The 17,610-nt window shown below is 34.7% G+C and overlaps 1 protein-coding gene across 1 annotated transcript in view; it reads right to left on the bottom strand.

Moving 5' to 3' along the window:
• The window catches only part of LOC145291459 (uncharacterized), a 55,154-nt gene extending 43,352 nt beyond the window's left edge, over positions 1-11,802 (bottom strand). Inside the window, exon 1 of the mRNA XM_080137316.1 lies at positions 11,429-11,802. Within this exon, the coding sequence (XP_079993442.1) occupies positions 11,429-11,456 (28 nt within the window). The 5' untranslated portion in view covers positions 11,457-11,802. The remainder of the gene's footprint in view (positions 1-11,428) is intronic.
• Between the last annotated feature and the right edge of the window lie 5,808 nt (positions 11,803-17,610).

Raw genomic sequence — 17,610 nt, 5'->3', positions numbered from 1 at the left:
ACAGGCAACGTAATTTTTAAAACGCTTAAAATGTTATTTCAAACAGAGTTTCACATGAGGTCATGTGCAATACAGCATGGTGAATAAAAAAAAACGTGTTCACCATAAGAACTAAAATTCAACTTCAAACTAAACTTTCAATAATGCCATCTGCTGACACGTATTATCTCTCCAGCAGTGTAAATCTTTTTTTTTTTTTTTCAAATTCTTTATTTTCCACAACACATTTATTTAGAGGGGTGGACCATTAAACCATCTGTTATTGTCAGATAAATCGATAAAGCTGATAACAATGGCTCTTAAGTAAACAATTACTAAAGAATAAAAAATAAAAAAAGACTAAAGCCAGAACTGCAATCCATTGTATAAATAAAAAGAGGATACTTTTAAATGACAGAGGGGCATGAAAAAACGACTAGTTCAGTTAATTACATCTATTTAGGAAAATTAAATTGTTCCACAGGTGAGAAGTTCATGGGAAGAAACTGTTTATGGAAATTTCATTTTGTTTTAGGTGCAGAGGAAGAAAAGAATTTTTTTTTTATGTTGCGTCACTTATCGACTTTGTTATCGTTACTTGATGTATGCATATGAGGAAATATTGATTCCTCTCCATGTATTGGAGTTTTGATTCAATAAGTAGACATCTTGTCATTTCAAAAAGTATCTACCATGATTTTTCAGCAGTTCTGTTTCGGTGAGGTGAATTAGGGGTTTATTTCTCATCTTCTTTCAATTCAATGCTTAATAAATAAAAGTTTAAAGTCTCTGTTAGTGAATGCCATTGCATTGTCAGAGCAGATACAATTTACTGCACTGTAGGGGGCCATATCAGCTAATTATTTTTTAGTTGCTAGCAATGTATCAGATTTGTTCTGTAAGAAATAGACCATTACTAAACCAAAATAATAGTCTACAAAATTCAATGCATACCTGAAGTTTTCTCTGCCTATCGGTTCCACGGGACCATTCAAGTCAATACAAAAAGGATATGATTTTCAAGGTCTTTTCTTGGTCTTGTTTTGATACTTTGCCATTTTACTTTGTGTACAAACATCGCAGTTTGTTAAGGTTTTAGAAGTTTTTATTTTCATTCCGTCACATTCAGCAACTTCTTGATATCTGGAATATTGCCGTGACAAAAAAGCAGGAATGGCAGGCGATTTTTGATGGGACTACACTTTAAATAGTATAGTCTTCCATTTTCTTTAATATGGAATACAGTTCTATTTAGGTACACCAGTTTTAACTTACTGGGGCTAAAGTTTATACTTGCACCTTTAGTGGCAACTTGTACAGAAAATATATTTTGTTTAAATTTTAGAATTAAAAGAGCGGTTTCCAGAATATAGAAACAAAGTTCACCTTTATTATTCCTTAGTGAGATTTTAGCATCACCTCTCTTAAACAATATCGTTTACTCAACTGCCATCGGCTAGCTCTACAAAGGTTAAAGCTGGGATCAAAATTGATAAACTGATTCCTTCGTAATTACATGCAACATTGTTTCACAATCAGCAAGAAAGTTATTACTGTTTCTTGAAGTGTCAAACATACATGAAAAAAAATTTTTAACTAACGGAGCTTTCAACATTTTTGATAAGAATCCTCTTTGAAAATTTTGTATCCACATTGAAAACTTTTGCGGTTGGGCCGCCTACAATTATAGCAAATAATTTGTCTTTTTTAGCAGAATTTTTTTTTTTTTTTTTTTAAGTTGTGATTTTTATTTGGGGTAAAAGGTATAATTTAATTTTTTTTGTTTTTAGGTATATTTGAATTTCAGGATACGTAAATTTTTCTTTTTTTTTTGCTGTGATCATTTTCTCAGTTTTCTCATAGCTCCTTAGTGTTACCTTGAATTGACTAAAAGTCATAGGTTTTCTTTTTGAGTTATCACGGTTGTAATCACTACAGACATTTTAAATGAATTTGCCATTGCTTTGGCCCTTATAACAATCTGTAATCGTCTCGGCTTCCATGCAGTTCAGAGAGCTCAGCTCAGTAGAAAAAGAAATCATCTTGAGTTTTATTTTCGATAAATAATGTTCTCTTAATGTGTTTAATGCTTCGCAGCCATCGTCCAAAAGCTTTTTGCATTACCAAAGATAGACTTTTGTCATCTAAGCACTGTATTAATTCCACAAAGGCAGTTGCATTTTTTCTAATAAATTCAGGGTTGTTTAGATTTTCAGGTTGTGCCTTAATTACTTTGTGCAACTTTTGAATTTGTAAATAACACAAAAATTTCACTTGCCACAATTCGAATTTTGATTCCGATCCATCAAAGTGAAGTTTCTGCTGCGTCCATAATGTTTTGAATTGAAAGCCATGTTTAATTATAGAAAAGTTTCTGATGGGTAGTTATTCTGTACAACTCATGAGGATGAAGAGATTTCGGTGGGTACCGGTTTTGTATAAGTCTCAGACTTTAAAATTTTTGCAGGCAAAGAGAAAAGATCTTTTGTGTGGACACAAAAAATTATATGCAGGAATGCTAAAAGATTCAATATTTTTATAGAGTAAATCTAGTTTCTGATTGGCTGCTAGCAGAGCATGGCTCTATTTGATTGGTCAGTCCTATCGCTAGTGTCCATAAGTAAAACCTTACAATTTTTTTTTTAAATCATACCCTCTAATTATATAAAAAATATTGCAACAGTTTCCCTAAGGCTTTTTTTCAATATACTTTAATGACAAAATACATGCTAAAATATAACAGTTCTGGGATTGAATTATATATGGGGGTAAAAAAAAAAAAAAAAAAAAATCAAGGTGTTTCTTTACACACAATTGAAATCAGCATTTCACGTACAAAACACTTTGATGTGCTTACGTGTTGTGTTGAAATAAGTATCTTCATCAAAAATTAAGAAAAAAAATGAGTAGAATATTAAATACAAGTATCAATTTTATCATAAATTAGTTTTACACATCGCTCACTTTTACTTGCTTAAATGAAAGACTGACTTATCTCCCCTGCTTCACAGCTACTGCCTGTAATTCTGCAGTTAATCAATGTTACAGTGAAAAAATCTGATAAGACCAATGTTTATTTTTAATAAAAGGTTCTAAGCTATCTCTGACTCAATCATTTTTTTTTGTTTTGTTTACTGTATGAAAAGGTCTCATTTTTCTCACATTTGGATATAAAACCTGCAAATCTTTTTTTTCACTGGAAATATTTCTATGAATTCAACACATCCCAAAAATATCTCCCTCCTTACAAAACACTCTAAAGTAAAACCCAAAACTTGCATGAAAATATTGTTAAATATTTTTGACTCTTAATGAGGGGTATGACACCAATGATTTCGATGATCGTTTTTATAATCTCAAGTTATAATAACCATCCAATGAAAAGCTTCCAAAGTTATTATAAAAATTGTCGGATTTTGGATTCAATCAGTTTGCCGCTATCTTTGTTCTTAGCAATTACTTCACATTCAGTATCTTCACCGCCATCGTTATTCAACAATGTCTCAACACTTAACACATATTCCCTAAAAATTGACAATCTCCTCCTCATAATTGATAAACGAAATACCATAAAACCTCATATTTTTGTACAATATGCAATGAGGGTTCCAGAACTAAAAATTTTATATGCAAAAAAAAAAAAAAAAAAAAAAAAAAAAAAGTTTTTTTTCTTGTTTGCGTTTCCTTCTTTCCTTATGGTTATTACAGCCAAGAAATCCCTTTCTTCTAGAGGTGGGCGATACTAACTATTTCCTATCTGTGTTCCTGATTTTTTTGCCTACTGCATTTTGCTTCAACAATAGACAACAACTACTTATAAACAAACAGCAAGTGGCGCCATCTATTGACACTTTCATGCAACTGTTGGAAGTACTCGCAAAGTCGTGCACTTTTCAAGCTGTAACCGCTGAAAGAAACAAAATGCAATACATTCTAGAAGTTTTGATCAGTGGTGGCATCTCTTCCTCCTCAATTTGATAACACTCGTTAGAGAACCCCTTCCTCACACTACAAAAAACCTATGCAATGGCCACATCACTGGAACAAGTGAGAAAACATTCGGAAAGCTACTAAAACAACCATAACAGTTGCTGCTGTAATCCCTTTGGAAGACAATCAACCTAGAAGTTTGCTTCTGTGGAAACTCACGGTATCCACGATTGCTATGCCCAAAACACAATGTCGAGTGTAGAAAGTGTAAAAAAAAAAGAAAAAAAGAAAATGGTCTAAGGTATTTAAATTTTCCTCAGTTACTGCTGCTGTATTATACGACCCTGACTTACCCCCGCCTAATCTCACTTGGCTAGGAACAGAAGCAAAATATTACATTCACTAAATGTAAAATAAATGGACATATTGTAAATGCAATTGCAGATTCTGGTAACGTGGGAACATTTATCAGTAAAAATACCAACAAAAAACTGAGTCGTTACTATACTTAAAAATAAAAAACAAATTATAGCCAAAATTATTGGCAAAATCATTGTAAATATTGCACTAAGAAGAAAAAGAAAGAAAGAAATGACATGACAGTAAAAGAAATTAAGGATCTCTTTGTCATATCTAAGAAAGTACAAAAAAGTGACTGAAATTCGACAGTCCTGGAAATTAACTCACTCTTGGAGCTATTAACAATAACTCTTTCATCTACAAACATTCCTCTCCCTTCTCTCTTTTCTCACCTTTCCCCACATACAACTTCTATTGCCGAGAACAAATTCATAACAGAGGAAACTGCTAGGATGTTGAGAGAAGGCATAAATAATAGAACTCTCTCCTCGGTGAGATCAAGTTCTGATGATCTCTAATGAAAATCAGAGAAAAGAATGGTCATTGACTACAGTAATAACATAAATAGATTTACAGAATTGGATGCCTATCCTATGCCTAACATCAATAAAATGCTTGCCAACAAAGCGCGGTTTATTATCTTAGCATTCGACCTGAAATCCGCCTATCACGAAATACTGCTAAGTCACACTAATTGGAAATACCCAGCCTTCAAACTAAGTGATAACTTTACCAATTCACTTGTCTCCTTTTTGGTATTACTAATAAAGTAAGTGCATTCCAAAGATGTATCGATGACATCATAGATAAGGAAAAATTAATGGATACTTTGGTAAATATGAAGAATTACTCCACCCTCGAAAATTCCTTTAAAATTACCACTCTTATAGATTTTCGGGGTCGCTGAAAACGAAAATAACATTTAAAATTACGCCAAACGAGTAGTTTCCAAGATATGAAGAAATGTTAGTTTTAAAAAGTGGGGAACCACTTTCTATAATGATTTAAGGTAAAATGAGCACCCACTTTGTGGCCACAATTTCACGATTTCTTGGGGGGGGGGGGGGACTTTCTTTCCACCCCCGGAAAATCCAGAGATCCCTAGCGGTAATAAAATGTCATAGATTATTCCCCTTGGCCAGAAGAAGATATTCTGCTATTATAACCCTGTGTATGTGTATTCTTTGTTAGCTAAAACTTATATCAACGGTATACCAGTCTCCTCTTCATTTTCAAATATTTTTTCACCTATTACAGTTGGGATATAAGTACAATCCATTTTTAATAAGATACAAAGGAACACAAATGAGGAAATAAAACCATCTAAAGTACAGATACCTACACTAAAATATAGTTTTATATAAAAATAAGTAGTGATGGGACGATTCCAACACTTCCCCCACCCCTGATGCCAATACAATTACCGATTCCATCCTAAATTCCGATTCTTTATAAATCTCTAATTATTTAATTATAAGAATGTTATTTTCCCCGATTTGCATAAAAAACACGTTAAATATGCAAATATTTTCCTAAGCGTCAAAATACACTTATGGAGGATGATCTATCGATTTTAGCTTTACTGGTAATTTAAAATCAATAAATATTTATTATTTTATCATTATTACTAGCAATGGAAGATTTTGCTTTATACAAAATCAAATAAAAAAGACAATTAAAAGAATTGTTTTGGCATCGGAAAATAGGCATCAATTTTTCCAATTTTGATACTGATAGCAAAGAGTAGAATTTGCTGCAAAGTTCTTGGTAAAGAGTTTTGTTTTATCAGATGTTGACGAGATGACCTCAGGTCAATTGATGAGGATAGGGATAGAAGACACGTTTCTGTTTAGGACTGTTATTCACCAAAACTGGTGGGAGCCAAGCCGCTGCTCCGCTACTTTAAACTTGACGTACTGAGCATATGAATCTTTTGCATTGTTTATTACTCTTTTACAATAGTTGCTGGCAGTCCCAAAGCTGGCTTTAGTTTCACAACATCGATTATGCTGGAAGCAATGGAAATAGTGATTTCTGTGCGCAATGATAGCGGCGCATTCCAGAGTGAACCACAGCTGGCTGTTGGGCTTTAGCTGGAATTTTTTGGAGGGTATGAAGCGGTCTATACCCACAGTTAACCGTTTAGTCAGGTCTGATACTATTGCGGACACATTCTTTTAAAACATGAAGTGCATCTGATATGAATGTTTGGAAGTCATCCCAGTCAGCCAGAAAGTATCTTTATACGGTATGATGAAGAGGTACATCAGAGGACTGATTACATTTTGTTTTTATTTTAACTGAGTGATTGGAAGATCGAATGGAGACGCAAGAAAAGACGAGCACATATCAGGGTAAGATGTAAGAAAAAGGTCAAAGAGACTTGCATCTTGTCTGTCGGAATCCGGTATACGGGTGGGTTTGTGAATAATTTGCGTTAGGTCATAGACAATTGAGAAATCATGACAATACCATCCCTGATCATCCGTCTTGTTTGAATGGACTAGCCATTCAATGTTGTGAACATTGAAGTCTCCGCAGATGTGAATGTTAGTCGAGGGATATGGGTAGACATAATATGGTCAATTTGTTTGAGATATTTTCAACGATAGTAACTCCGCTGTTATGCGCTAAGTGTTACTCTGAAGCACATATATGGAAAACTTCATGGCTGCTCTGTATTTATAATTTCCAGTGATCGATCATCTCCCTCTCAGAACAAACTAATCGGTCTCTTGTGCGTCATGGGTAGGGCTATGACAGCAACATATTCTTTTCATTGTTTTGACTCCAGTGTGTATCCGTTAATATCTTATATGCTTTTATATAGAGTGATGTGGTTGATCAACTGAGTGTGTCGGATATATACTCGAGAGTCAAAGCAATGAAAAGACTATGCTGCTGTCATAGTCATGAGTAAGTTGCTGGAAACCACCTCTGCAAAAGTAACCTGCTCAATGACATGCAGTATGGTTTCCATTCTGCGAGGATCTCTAGAGATGTCCCTACCAAATGGAAAGCCATCTCTAATGTAGGCACATATTCCATGCCCATGACGATTTTGGGGGGTTATATTTTGATGTCAAATTTGAATATCCTATTATCGCAAACTCATCTAGAGAAAGAGTTGGTTCAATGCCAGTTTCGCACAGGACCAATAAGTCTGGTTTAGTTTCCTGTAATTGGATTTCAACCGCTGGTAGGTTGGAACGTAGACCTCTGATGTTAGAAAACGAGACCTGGTAATAGGGAGGTCTACGGTGAGAGTTAGATTTTGGGGTTTAATCTTGTTTTGTTTCTTCTGATTTTTCATTTTTAGAGTGTTGAGAGATATGGAGAAAATCGGCAGTTGTTTGAGGAAAGCAGAGGAAAAAAAAAAAAAAAAAAAAAAACGAAGAATTATTTTTGCAACCATAATATAAAGTCGCAACAATTACCTACTAATATGGCATCGAGAAGACCCACCAGAAGCTACTGCATAGTCCAGAATCCATTCATCAAATGGCAATATAGAAGCCCCAGTACTTCGCACCTGCCGATAAGACAGCCTTCTTGGGGGTTAATCCAAGGTTCGAGTCCCTGACTATCAGGCGGATAACGTCAGGCCAGATAAAACGTTTACCTCCAGCATCACCCTTACTAGTGACATGGCCACAAGGATAGAGATAGGGAGAGAAAATAAGGACATCTCAAGCGACTACGCAGGGAAAAATTTTTTTTTTTTTTAAATACTGCTCATCCAGAGTAGATTTTTGTTCTCCGTTTGTCAGAAACATCGCTCATTGAAATAAACACCGAGTGACAAAATAGAATTACAGAGTTGCCGATAATGCATCCGCAACAGCAACACGTTTTTTTTACTATCTATTTAAAAAACAACAAAAACTACTAAATATTGTACCTATTTAGTATGCCTCCTCACGGGACAGAGTTAGACACCAGGGTCGTTTTTTAACGTGGAAAAAAGGTACAAAAATAAAAAACTGTCTCAGTCGTGAAGGACTGATCCTCCACCGATAGAGAACAAGAAATGGAAGTGCAGCATCTGAAGAACAGATACTACACTTTGATAAGTTCGGAACAAGCCTTTTTGCATTTCAAGAAAGAAATATGGATAACTTCTGGTAAATTTTCAGATTAGGTCCAGGTCCACACTCCACCTCCACAATTTTCTTTTAAATGACGACTTTTAAAGGTTTTCGGTCATGCTGAATACGAAAATCGCCGTGAAATTTTGCAGAAATAATTAGTTATCGAGATATAAAAAGTTGTATTATGCATTGTATTCTTTGGCGGCCATCTTTGTTACGCGCGTAGATTTGTTTATGGCGCGCGCTCATGCGCGTAAAAACTATGGCCGGCAAAGATTTACAATACAACTTTTTATATCTCGATAACTTATTTCTGCAAAATTTCAATGCGATTTCCGTATTCAGCATAGTAGAAAACTTATAAAAGTCGTCATTTAAAAGAAAATTGTGGAGGTGGACCTAATCTAAAAAAATACCTAACTTCTTTGACTCAGGGTTTTTAAAGGTAAAAAGGCACAAGTAAAAAAAAACAAAACAGTGGAAATGTCCCTGAAATGAAGAAGTTTCATACAAGAATCTGCAAAACCAATCAATTTAAAAAAAGCGGCATCGAAAAATAACGTTTTTTTTACAACTGATAAGTAAAAATTCATTTTATTATATCTTGTTTAAGACAATTTTTTGAAAGAACCATTCTTAACTTGGGGAGGGTGTTTTGCAACCATTCCGTACTTTCATCTAACAATTTAGTAACAGTACAACTTGAAAATACTATTTTCAAAAAGAACACGGTAACATAAGTGCTGAAGAAGCACCAGTTTTTTTTTTTTTTTTTTTTTTTATAACATTTTCGCATGATTGGGGACATTTATTGGGTGGGTTTCTACCAGTATTTTGTCTAATTTTCGATTTTAGGGTAATTATCAAGACTCCCTAGATGACAGTCTAATATCAGCAATTTTTTCTTGTTCTAGCTTCACACTCGACACTATTGTATTCCAAAGTAAATGAACCCTTTAAAATAAGGGCGGACCTGAACGAACTTTTCTCCCCTGCCGTAAAATTAATTCCTTTACAGGTTTGTTTGTTTTTTTTCTGCAGATTATCGTCGGTAACGGACTTAACTTACTAGCGCGAGAAAATATTTTTTTTATTTTATTTATTTAATTAATAACTTAACATGGGGAATCACTTTTCAATTATAACGTTCTAAATTGATACCCCAATTTTTTTTTTTTTTTTTTTTTTTACACAGTCTGTCTCACCACTTATCAAGGCCCGGAAGCCACTCAGGAATAAGGGTTATTGCAAGTACATTACGTTAGTGTGGAGATTTGATGAAGTGTTTACTTAAGGGGGCGGTTCATCAGGAACTTGTTAACGTTGGACTTGAAAACATCCAAGTTGTAGTCCGGTGGGAAGCAGGCAGACGGTCGTTCTTATAAACTTTTCTTTAATAAATTATTGGTGCTAGTGCAGTGCACTTACTGATCCGCGCTATTTTTAAAAATCGTATTTCCAAGTTTAATTAAAGTTTTTTTTTTATTATTCAATTGTAAGGTTAAAGTATGTACACATTCTAAGAATGGCTTTTTAAATAATAACGCTGTTATTTCAGCACACGGATCAATAAGTGCACTAGTACCAAATTATTTCAATTTGAATTATTACAATTTCATGTCGTTCTATCTTATAAATTTTTACACCACAACGGACACGTAAACACCTTAATAAGGCGAGTTGTGCCGATTGACCGATAAGTGGGGTATCAATTTAATAGAACATTATAATTGAAAAGTGATCCTCCATGTTAAAAATCATTAAATAAACTTTAAAAAAATGTTCTAATATGAAAGTTAAGTCTGCTATCGACGATAATTCGCAGAAAAACAAAAGAAAACGTGAAAAGGGATTAATTTTACGGCAGGAAAGAATAGCTCGTCCAGATCTGAAGGGGGAAAGCTCGTTCAGGTCCGCAAAAAAAAAAAAAAAAAAAAAAAAAAAAAGTTAAATAGAAAAGTTATCTAGGTAAGTAGAAAACTTATTCTGCCAACATCTATGTATTTTTTTTAACCACTTTTTCGTTTTGTTGGCTATACTGGAAAATGCTCCCCTCAAAAAAGAAAAAAAAAAAAAAACTGGATTCAAATTCTGTAGAAATACCCTAAAGTGAAAGTAAAGACCCCGAGCAACGCCAGATAGGTAGAACTAGTAAACAAACCCCCGATACTTATGCAGAATACGGACCATCTTATTTTTATTTTTGATAACATTTAAGAAAAATTCAATTTTATATCTTTTGTTCATTAAATTGTTAGATGAAAGTACAGCTGAGAATCGTTACAAAACACCGTCTACATGTTAAGAATGAGCTAAATGATAACGTTATTTCAGTACGGTCCGTATTTTGCATATGTACCTAAAAACATTATCTATTCTGTATATTTAGTTTATTAATTTTCTTTAAATAGCTTTTTGGTACTCTATGCATTTATATTACCGTGGTGAAATAATAACGTGATTATTTTGAAAGCCATTCTTTATATGTGGAGGGTAGGGGTTTTGTAACTAATCTGCCTTTCACCTAACAATTTATTAATAAAAAAAAAAGAAGAAACTTGAAAATACTATATACAAAATACCATGGTAACTTCTATGGATAAAAGCGCCCAGTTTTTATATCAAGTTCCTTTAAAAGGCAACTCAATTTAAAAAAGAAATAAAAAAGAATAGACACAGAAAAGGATAATTCCTTTTTTGGAAGACATTTTTAGATAAGGGGGCGAGTCAGAGAATAATGGCCAAGCTAAGAATAGAATAGTTTACTATATTATAAAAACCTAACAAAAATAACAAAGAAAAAAAAAAAAGGAAAGTTTATCTCGAAAAGTTACGACCACAAAGTTTTTATGTTATATATATATATATATATATATATATATATATATATATATTTAAAAGCTCTCCATTTTGGTGGCGATCCCAATTAAAAGAAATTAGTCAACAGAAATGTCTGAAACTCATAACAATTACTAAAATAAATACAATTAATATATTCGAAACTTTTAATGCCGGTTTTTTTTTTAGGGGAGGGTTACCTTCAGAGATTTTTTTTTCCTTCTACTTACCAAGAGACATGTCGATTTTATCAGCCATTTTTTCTGTGTTTTTTTTAAATAAAAAATATAATATAGTCTTGATTATTTGATTGGAATTGAAACTCGAATAGGAAACACTTCTCTACTTTTTCTGGTACCGCCACAAACTGTTAGCTGGACGGATGGAACCTCTGAAAAGACATTCATTAGCTATTCAAGTCCGATCGTTTCCTTGAAGTTGTTGGAATTGAAAAAAAAAATATAATAAATAAAATAACTGAATCCAAAAATGAAGAGGAAAACCCTTCGCAGTGCGGGTTTTCTTGCCTAGCACTCGATAATGGTGATTCCCGTTTTTTTTTTTTCTACCTCCGTTAACAAGAGAGTTACCGGAAGTTAAATCACTAAAAGCCATCTCCCTCCTCCTACTCTGCTCACCTGCGATTTTTGTGAATGGATCGGTAGTAGTACTACAAACTATTTCTTCTTTCTTCTTCTTTTATTTTTCTTCTTCTGCCTATTTTCTTTTTTCTTATCCTTTCATTTTTTTTTCTTTTGTTCTTTTCTATCTTTCTTTTTTCTTTCTCCTTTTTCTTTCTTTTTTCTTTTGTTCTTTCTTTTTACTTATATTTCTTTTTTCCTCTCTTTTTCTTTCCTTCTTTCTTTTTCTCTCTTTTTTCCTTTAGTAATTTTTTTTTTCGTTGCTAAAATTCAACACAACGAAATACTAACAATTTAAATACTTGCTTGTGCCATTTTTACCTTCGTTGCCTGGCTTGCAAATACCAAAATCCGCATCGTGATTATTAGTATATTGGGTGCTTCGTGACTTATCTACCGACGTTAAATTCTGCTGCATTCTACGATTCTATTTTTATGTTATGCAGACTTGTTATTATGTATAAAAGTAATACTTAAAGTTTTAGCGCAAGCAAGTACTTTGTGTTTAGGAGGTATTTAGTTCTCTCCCACCGCAAGAACTGTGACACCAAGGGTCGGAAAGTGGGATTGGGAAGTCAGCGCCCGCGAAGAGGGGCACTCTGACCTGCAAAAAAAAAAAATGCTTGGGCAGACCCGTCAGCATTCCCCGGTAAGGGCGCCTCATGCGATTAGCAATAAATTAATCCTTTCTCAAAGAAATAAGGCAAAGCCTGGGAAAGTGAACCTCCTAGAACTGCACATAACTAGCATACACCGCAATCAACAGGAAAGAGGTCATTACAGGAATGGTCTAACCCCTGTTGATTTGGAAGCCAAGGAGTGTTTAGGTTTGGATTTAACCCTGAATATTCTTTTAAAGGAAGTTTACCACATTTAAATAAAAAAAAAAAAACAAATTAAAAAAAAAAAATTAAAAAAAGCCAACTTGTGTCTAAACCTACAAGTAAATGGGGGGAGGGGGGGCTACCATTCTCATCTTTGTCTTTGCTGTTAAAGTCAAAACGTTTCAGTCGATGTAAACTTCGACCTTCTTTAGGTAGTAAATGTTGAGATTCGCGTCAGGGACAGATTTTTTGGAAATTGTGTATTGGCGATAATATTTATTTATTTTTAAGATTATGTTAAAATGATGAACGTTTTGGAGTTAAAATCAATTTAGTATTACGATGACATTTTAACACGTCTTGCTTCATATGCGTCGGAGTGAGAACAAAAAAAAAAGATTAAAAAAGAAAACGATCATCACATATACCACCATTTTGGAAATTCGCTGATTATACTAGCATATTCATTGATGTTAAAAATGTTTTTCTTCTAGATTTCATGCGTAATACTAAATAAATTTTGTGAAGAAAATTCACATAGGTGATAGACTCTAAAGGGCACAAAATTCCCAATGCTAAGACGCTTACTTTGAGTGGATTTATTGATTCTGTCGGTGCTTTCATAAGCGATGGGCTTTTTGCATGCCAGTCGGGCTGGTAGAGACTGTAAGAAATTATTTCTCACATCCCAATTTACTCCCTGCAGAGGCAAAAGAATACACAAATACAAAAGCCATACCTTTCAAACCCAAAATTTATTCAAATGCAACAGCAATGAAAGTTTATTGGTTCTGGTATTGTCCATTTGCAAAACGGTGGCCTGTTTTGCTTCCATACGCATGGAGCGAGTAGTATGAGTTCCTATTGTCAGATTGTTAATTCTTTGTTCCTCGAAAGGATCCATGTTGTTCATGGTGGACTCGGCCGGAATATTGGCGCCTATAATTAGGCATAATGTGAGTCACTTGGGACTCTAGATGAATTGAGGTAAGATCCAATATTTGGTAAATAAACATGAAGAACTGTTCTTGAATGTCATCCTTAATTTGGATAGTTTCAGCAGTATGAAGTTGTCTCTGCTTGTAGAGATGTGATCCCTTGTTCACCAACTGTTTGTTGATACAACATGAAAGAATTGTCGTGGCTCCCTCCAGTGTAGGAGCCGCTGGGTTTGGAACCCATCCATTGCTGAGTTCCTGTGTGGACTGAAAGTAAAAGCATGATACAAAAAGCAAGCCAAGCAAATCATCTGACACATTCAAAATTAACCAATGACGGCCAACCACTAAACTGCGTGGGCAGCCAAACAAAACAAGAAAGATGGCGACTGTATATGAAATTTCTCACAAGACTTCTCCAAGTGATCCATCCTCCTTGACCGAGGCAAATCAAGAATTTAAAATAACAAATTGCCTTTCCCCGTAAAACAGAAAGTTTAATATAGTTCATGTCAGAAATTGTGCCGAATCAATAATTTCTTATACAAGTTCCCAACTGGAAATTCAAGCTCCCCACAATGGGATTCAGCGATATAAAACATGAGTCTCCGATATATTTTTTGCGAGATAAAATGGGAATGTTCCTTTGATAGAGATAAATTATTCTGCATCTTTCACATTGACGTGAAAACTGGAAACTTGGGAACTAATGCAAACTCCCCATAATGGGGATTCAGCAACAGAAAGCATGAGTCTCTGGAATGCTTTCTGCTGGAATAAAACGGGAAGAAATCCCTTGAAATGGAGATGATTAAATAGTGTCAACTCGGTTCAACGACAAATTGGGAAATAATTCCTTGCACCTTTAAATTTGGCATCTCTTGTGATGATCACGTTTGAATAAAAAAAAAAAAGGAAAAAAGAAAACGTTCAATATAACCCTAGAAATGCAACAAATTAAATGTGAATCTCCTTAAAGGTGTTTTCTTTTAATTGTAATTAATGTTTTAACTTAAGTGATCCTACTAAAGCAAAGAATACTACATGTTTATATTTTTTTTTATCTTTAACAATACAAGAATAATTGTTTTATTGTTTTAACTCAAGCTTATATAAGAATCAAAAAAGTAATTAAAAATGAGATGTAGTTTGCTTGAAGCATTGTGTGAGATAGGTACATAGAAAAGATTTAAAAAGCTATCACAATGTGAGGAATGGAATGTAGTCATTGTTGAGGAAGAAAAACGAAAACAAGTGACAATTTGCAAAGCAATAAGTATATACATATTTGTCTATGTGTGAACCCTCAGCAACTCCCTAATAGGGATTTCCTTTATCACATATGAGTCAAACCTCGGTGAGAGACTCCAATGTGACCTGTGCTCATTCTTTGCAGGGGACTCAGTCGATCCGGTCAGAATCACTTCACCTTTGGGTTGGTAGGTCGCTGCTTCGTCAGTATGGCACACTGGAAATGAATAAATTTTCATGCACGCAAAAGAAAGGCAAACTCAGATATATCTATTCTACTGGTTAATTCAAGTTAGATATACAAAATATGACATACAATTGTTCAGATACTGAATTTTGCCAAAACTCGACCGGGTCTCAATTAGATTTAATTACTCTCAGTTTTGCGGTGTTGAAAGTCGGGAAGAGAGGGGTGGTGACGACTCTTCAATTAGTATTAGATTTGCTCAAATCTCAGCTCCAACTGACGATTTGGGCGTGGGGACTCGTTTATGTAGTCAGGTCAGGGGTAGGTCTGGCTACTGCCTAGACGAATCACTGGTAAGTACGTCATCTCAGGGGAATTCCCGATTCCCTGCATGTGTGCCTGTGGTCTGCTGATTTCCCAGACCCCAAAAGGTTAAGCTCATGAACTCAATTTCCGTTACCTATTCTCAAGGTGACATATGTTGCCAGTTTTCCATCAAACTATAAAATTTATATATCGGTTTCATAAAAAATAATAAAATTTATTATCCTCAGCAGGGTTGGATGCCGATGCCCGGGCTTACAATAATACTTAACAAATAAAACAAGCATATCTGCCTGGCATTCTCCAGTATTTCGGGAGTCTCAACCTCCCCCAATTGGGGAGCCCTACCGCTCCTGGAGATGGGCACATCACATATACATACATATATTTATACAACTGTATTAAGTATAAATGTCTTATTTGTAAGGTCTATTGTGTGTGACAATTCCATTATATATTTCGGGGTAATTCCTTTTTCAAATGATGGATGTAACAGATCTGTTCAAAGCATGCTGAATGGAATAGTGAAAACAAATGGATTAAATGGCTGTATGGAGTAGAAAGAGGAATGGAGGGTTAGGTTTAGGGTTAGGTTCTTGATAGTGTTCGGAAGAATTTTGTGTTTGATGCAGCGTTTTGGTTTTAGTCTCAAATTATATCTTCATTTACCATAAGTGAAACAAAAGAAGCTTTATTTACAAGTGCTTTACGTATTAACATAAGCAAAAGAACCTTGAGCCTTACAATCTGAACAAAGCCAATCTCTTCCTCAGAGACTTCCACGCAGTCAAAATGATACCATCTGTTGAATTCATCACAGCATATCATCGGGGAAGAACCGTCATTTCTAACAGAACAAATAAGACAGAATTAAGATCTTCCCCTTTTCTTCAAATTCACTTTGTGCAGGATCTGCCAAGGAAACATCCCTAATTTCTAAGGGATACAAATGCTTTAAGGCATGGATTTGTCCAATATACAGCTGGAACAAACTCATCTATTCTTTCTCATGAATGAGATGAAGAACTCTACCAAGATTACAGAATGGCCTGGGTTGGTTTGACGACTTTACCAACACAAAATCACACACTAATATTTTCTTAGTACAATGACTTATCATATTTCTTTTCTTTTCTCTCAAGGAAAAGAGATAATCGTTTTGCCAGACTTTATGAAATTTCTCCACAAAGTCCTCTCTTAATTGAAGAGATTCCAACAATTGGATCCTACTTGGAGGATCGGGACAGAGGTCATCAACCTTGTGGTTTCCCAACAATAAATGTGGGTTATAACCAATTTGCAAAAAATGATTTAGAGTCAAAATATCTAGACCCTTGTCAGAAGAAGCAATATAAGTCAGTTGTCTGTCATTAACTGCTTTCTCCAAACGATAGCAAATCAAAATATTCCAACTTCTTTTTTCCAATTAACTTAAAACATTGTTTAACCATCGGGATCATTCATTCCCATGCATCCCCGTGCCAGGCAGAATAAAGAGGAATGGTAACGTGAGTAACAGATGTGAATCCTTGAATTCATCAGAAAAATAGACTTTGTAGCTTAGTGGGGGATGCCCTTTTCTCTTCCCTGCAACCTCTCTCTCACAGAAAAGACATTGCAAGCCTGTCTTTGTTTTATCGTTATTTCCATGGCAAGTGCTCATCTGAGCTCCAATCTCTGGTCCCCTCCCCTCGCCAATCTTTCACGATAAACACCTGTCTAGCTGAAACCACTGTCAATAATTTTCTCCACTCTTTATCTGTGCCTAAATCAAAACGTAGATTCCATGAACAAAGCTTCTTTCTTAGACGTGCACACCTGTGGAACTCTCTTCTGTTTGCCTGTTTCCCACCTGACTACAACTTGGATGTCTTCAAGTCCAACATAAACAAATTCCTGATGAACAGCCCCCTTAAGTAAGACACTTTATCACATCTCGAATACTAACGATTACTACGATACTATCCCATTGATTACTGTACATGCAATAACCCTTATCCCCGAGTGGCTTCTGGGCCTTGATAAGTGGTGACCACCATGTAAAAGAAAAAAAAAAAAAAAAAAAAAAGAATTTCCGATAACATTATTCCTGCTGCCAAGAAAGTCTTGGCACTATCTGAATAAACATGTGTAGGCATACCAAACAAATTCCTGAACCTGACAAATGTCAGTAAAAATGACAACTACTGATATTGAACAATAATGCCAAGTGCAATATGTGGAGTACAGCACAATCACGTTGACAGA

This window comes from Euprymna scolopes, chromosome 12 (genome assembly GCF_053919585.1).
Source record: "Euprymna scolopes isolate OS-2025 chromosome 12, ASM5391958v1, whole genome shotgun sequence".
NCBI classification, from domain to species: domain Eukaryota; kingdom Metazoa; phylum Mollusca; class Cephalopoda; order Sepiida; family Sepiolidae; genus Euprymna; species Euprymna scolopes.
Note: the sequence above shows the minus strand (reverse complement) of the source record. Positions and strands in the feature narration are given on the sequence as shown.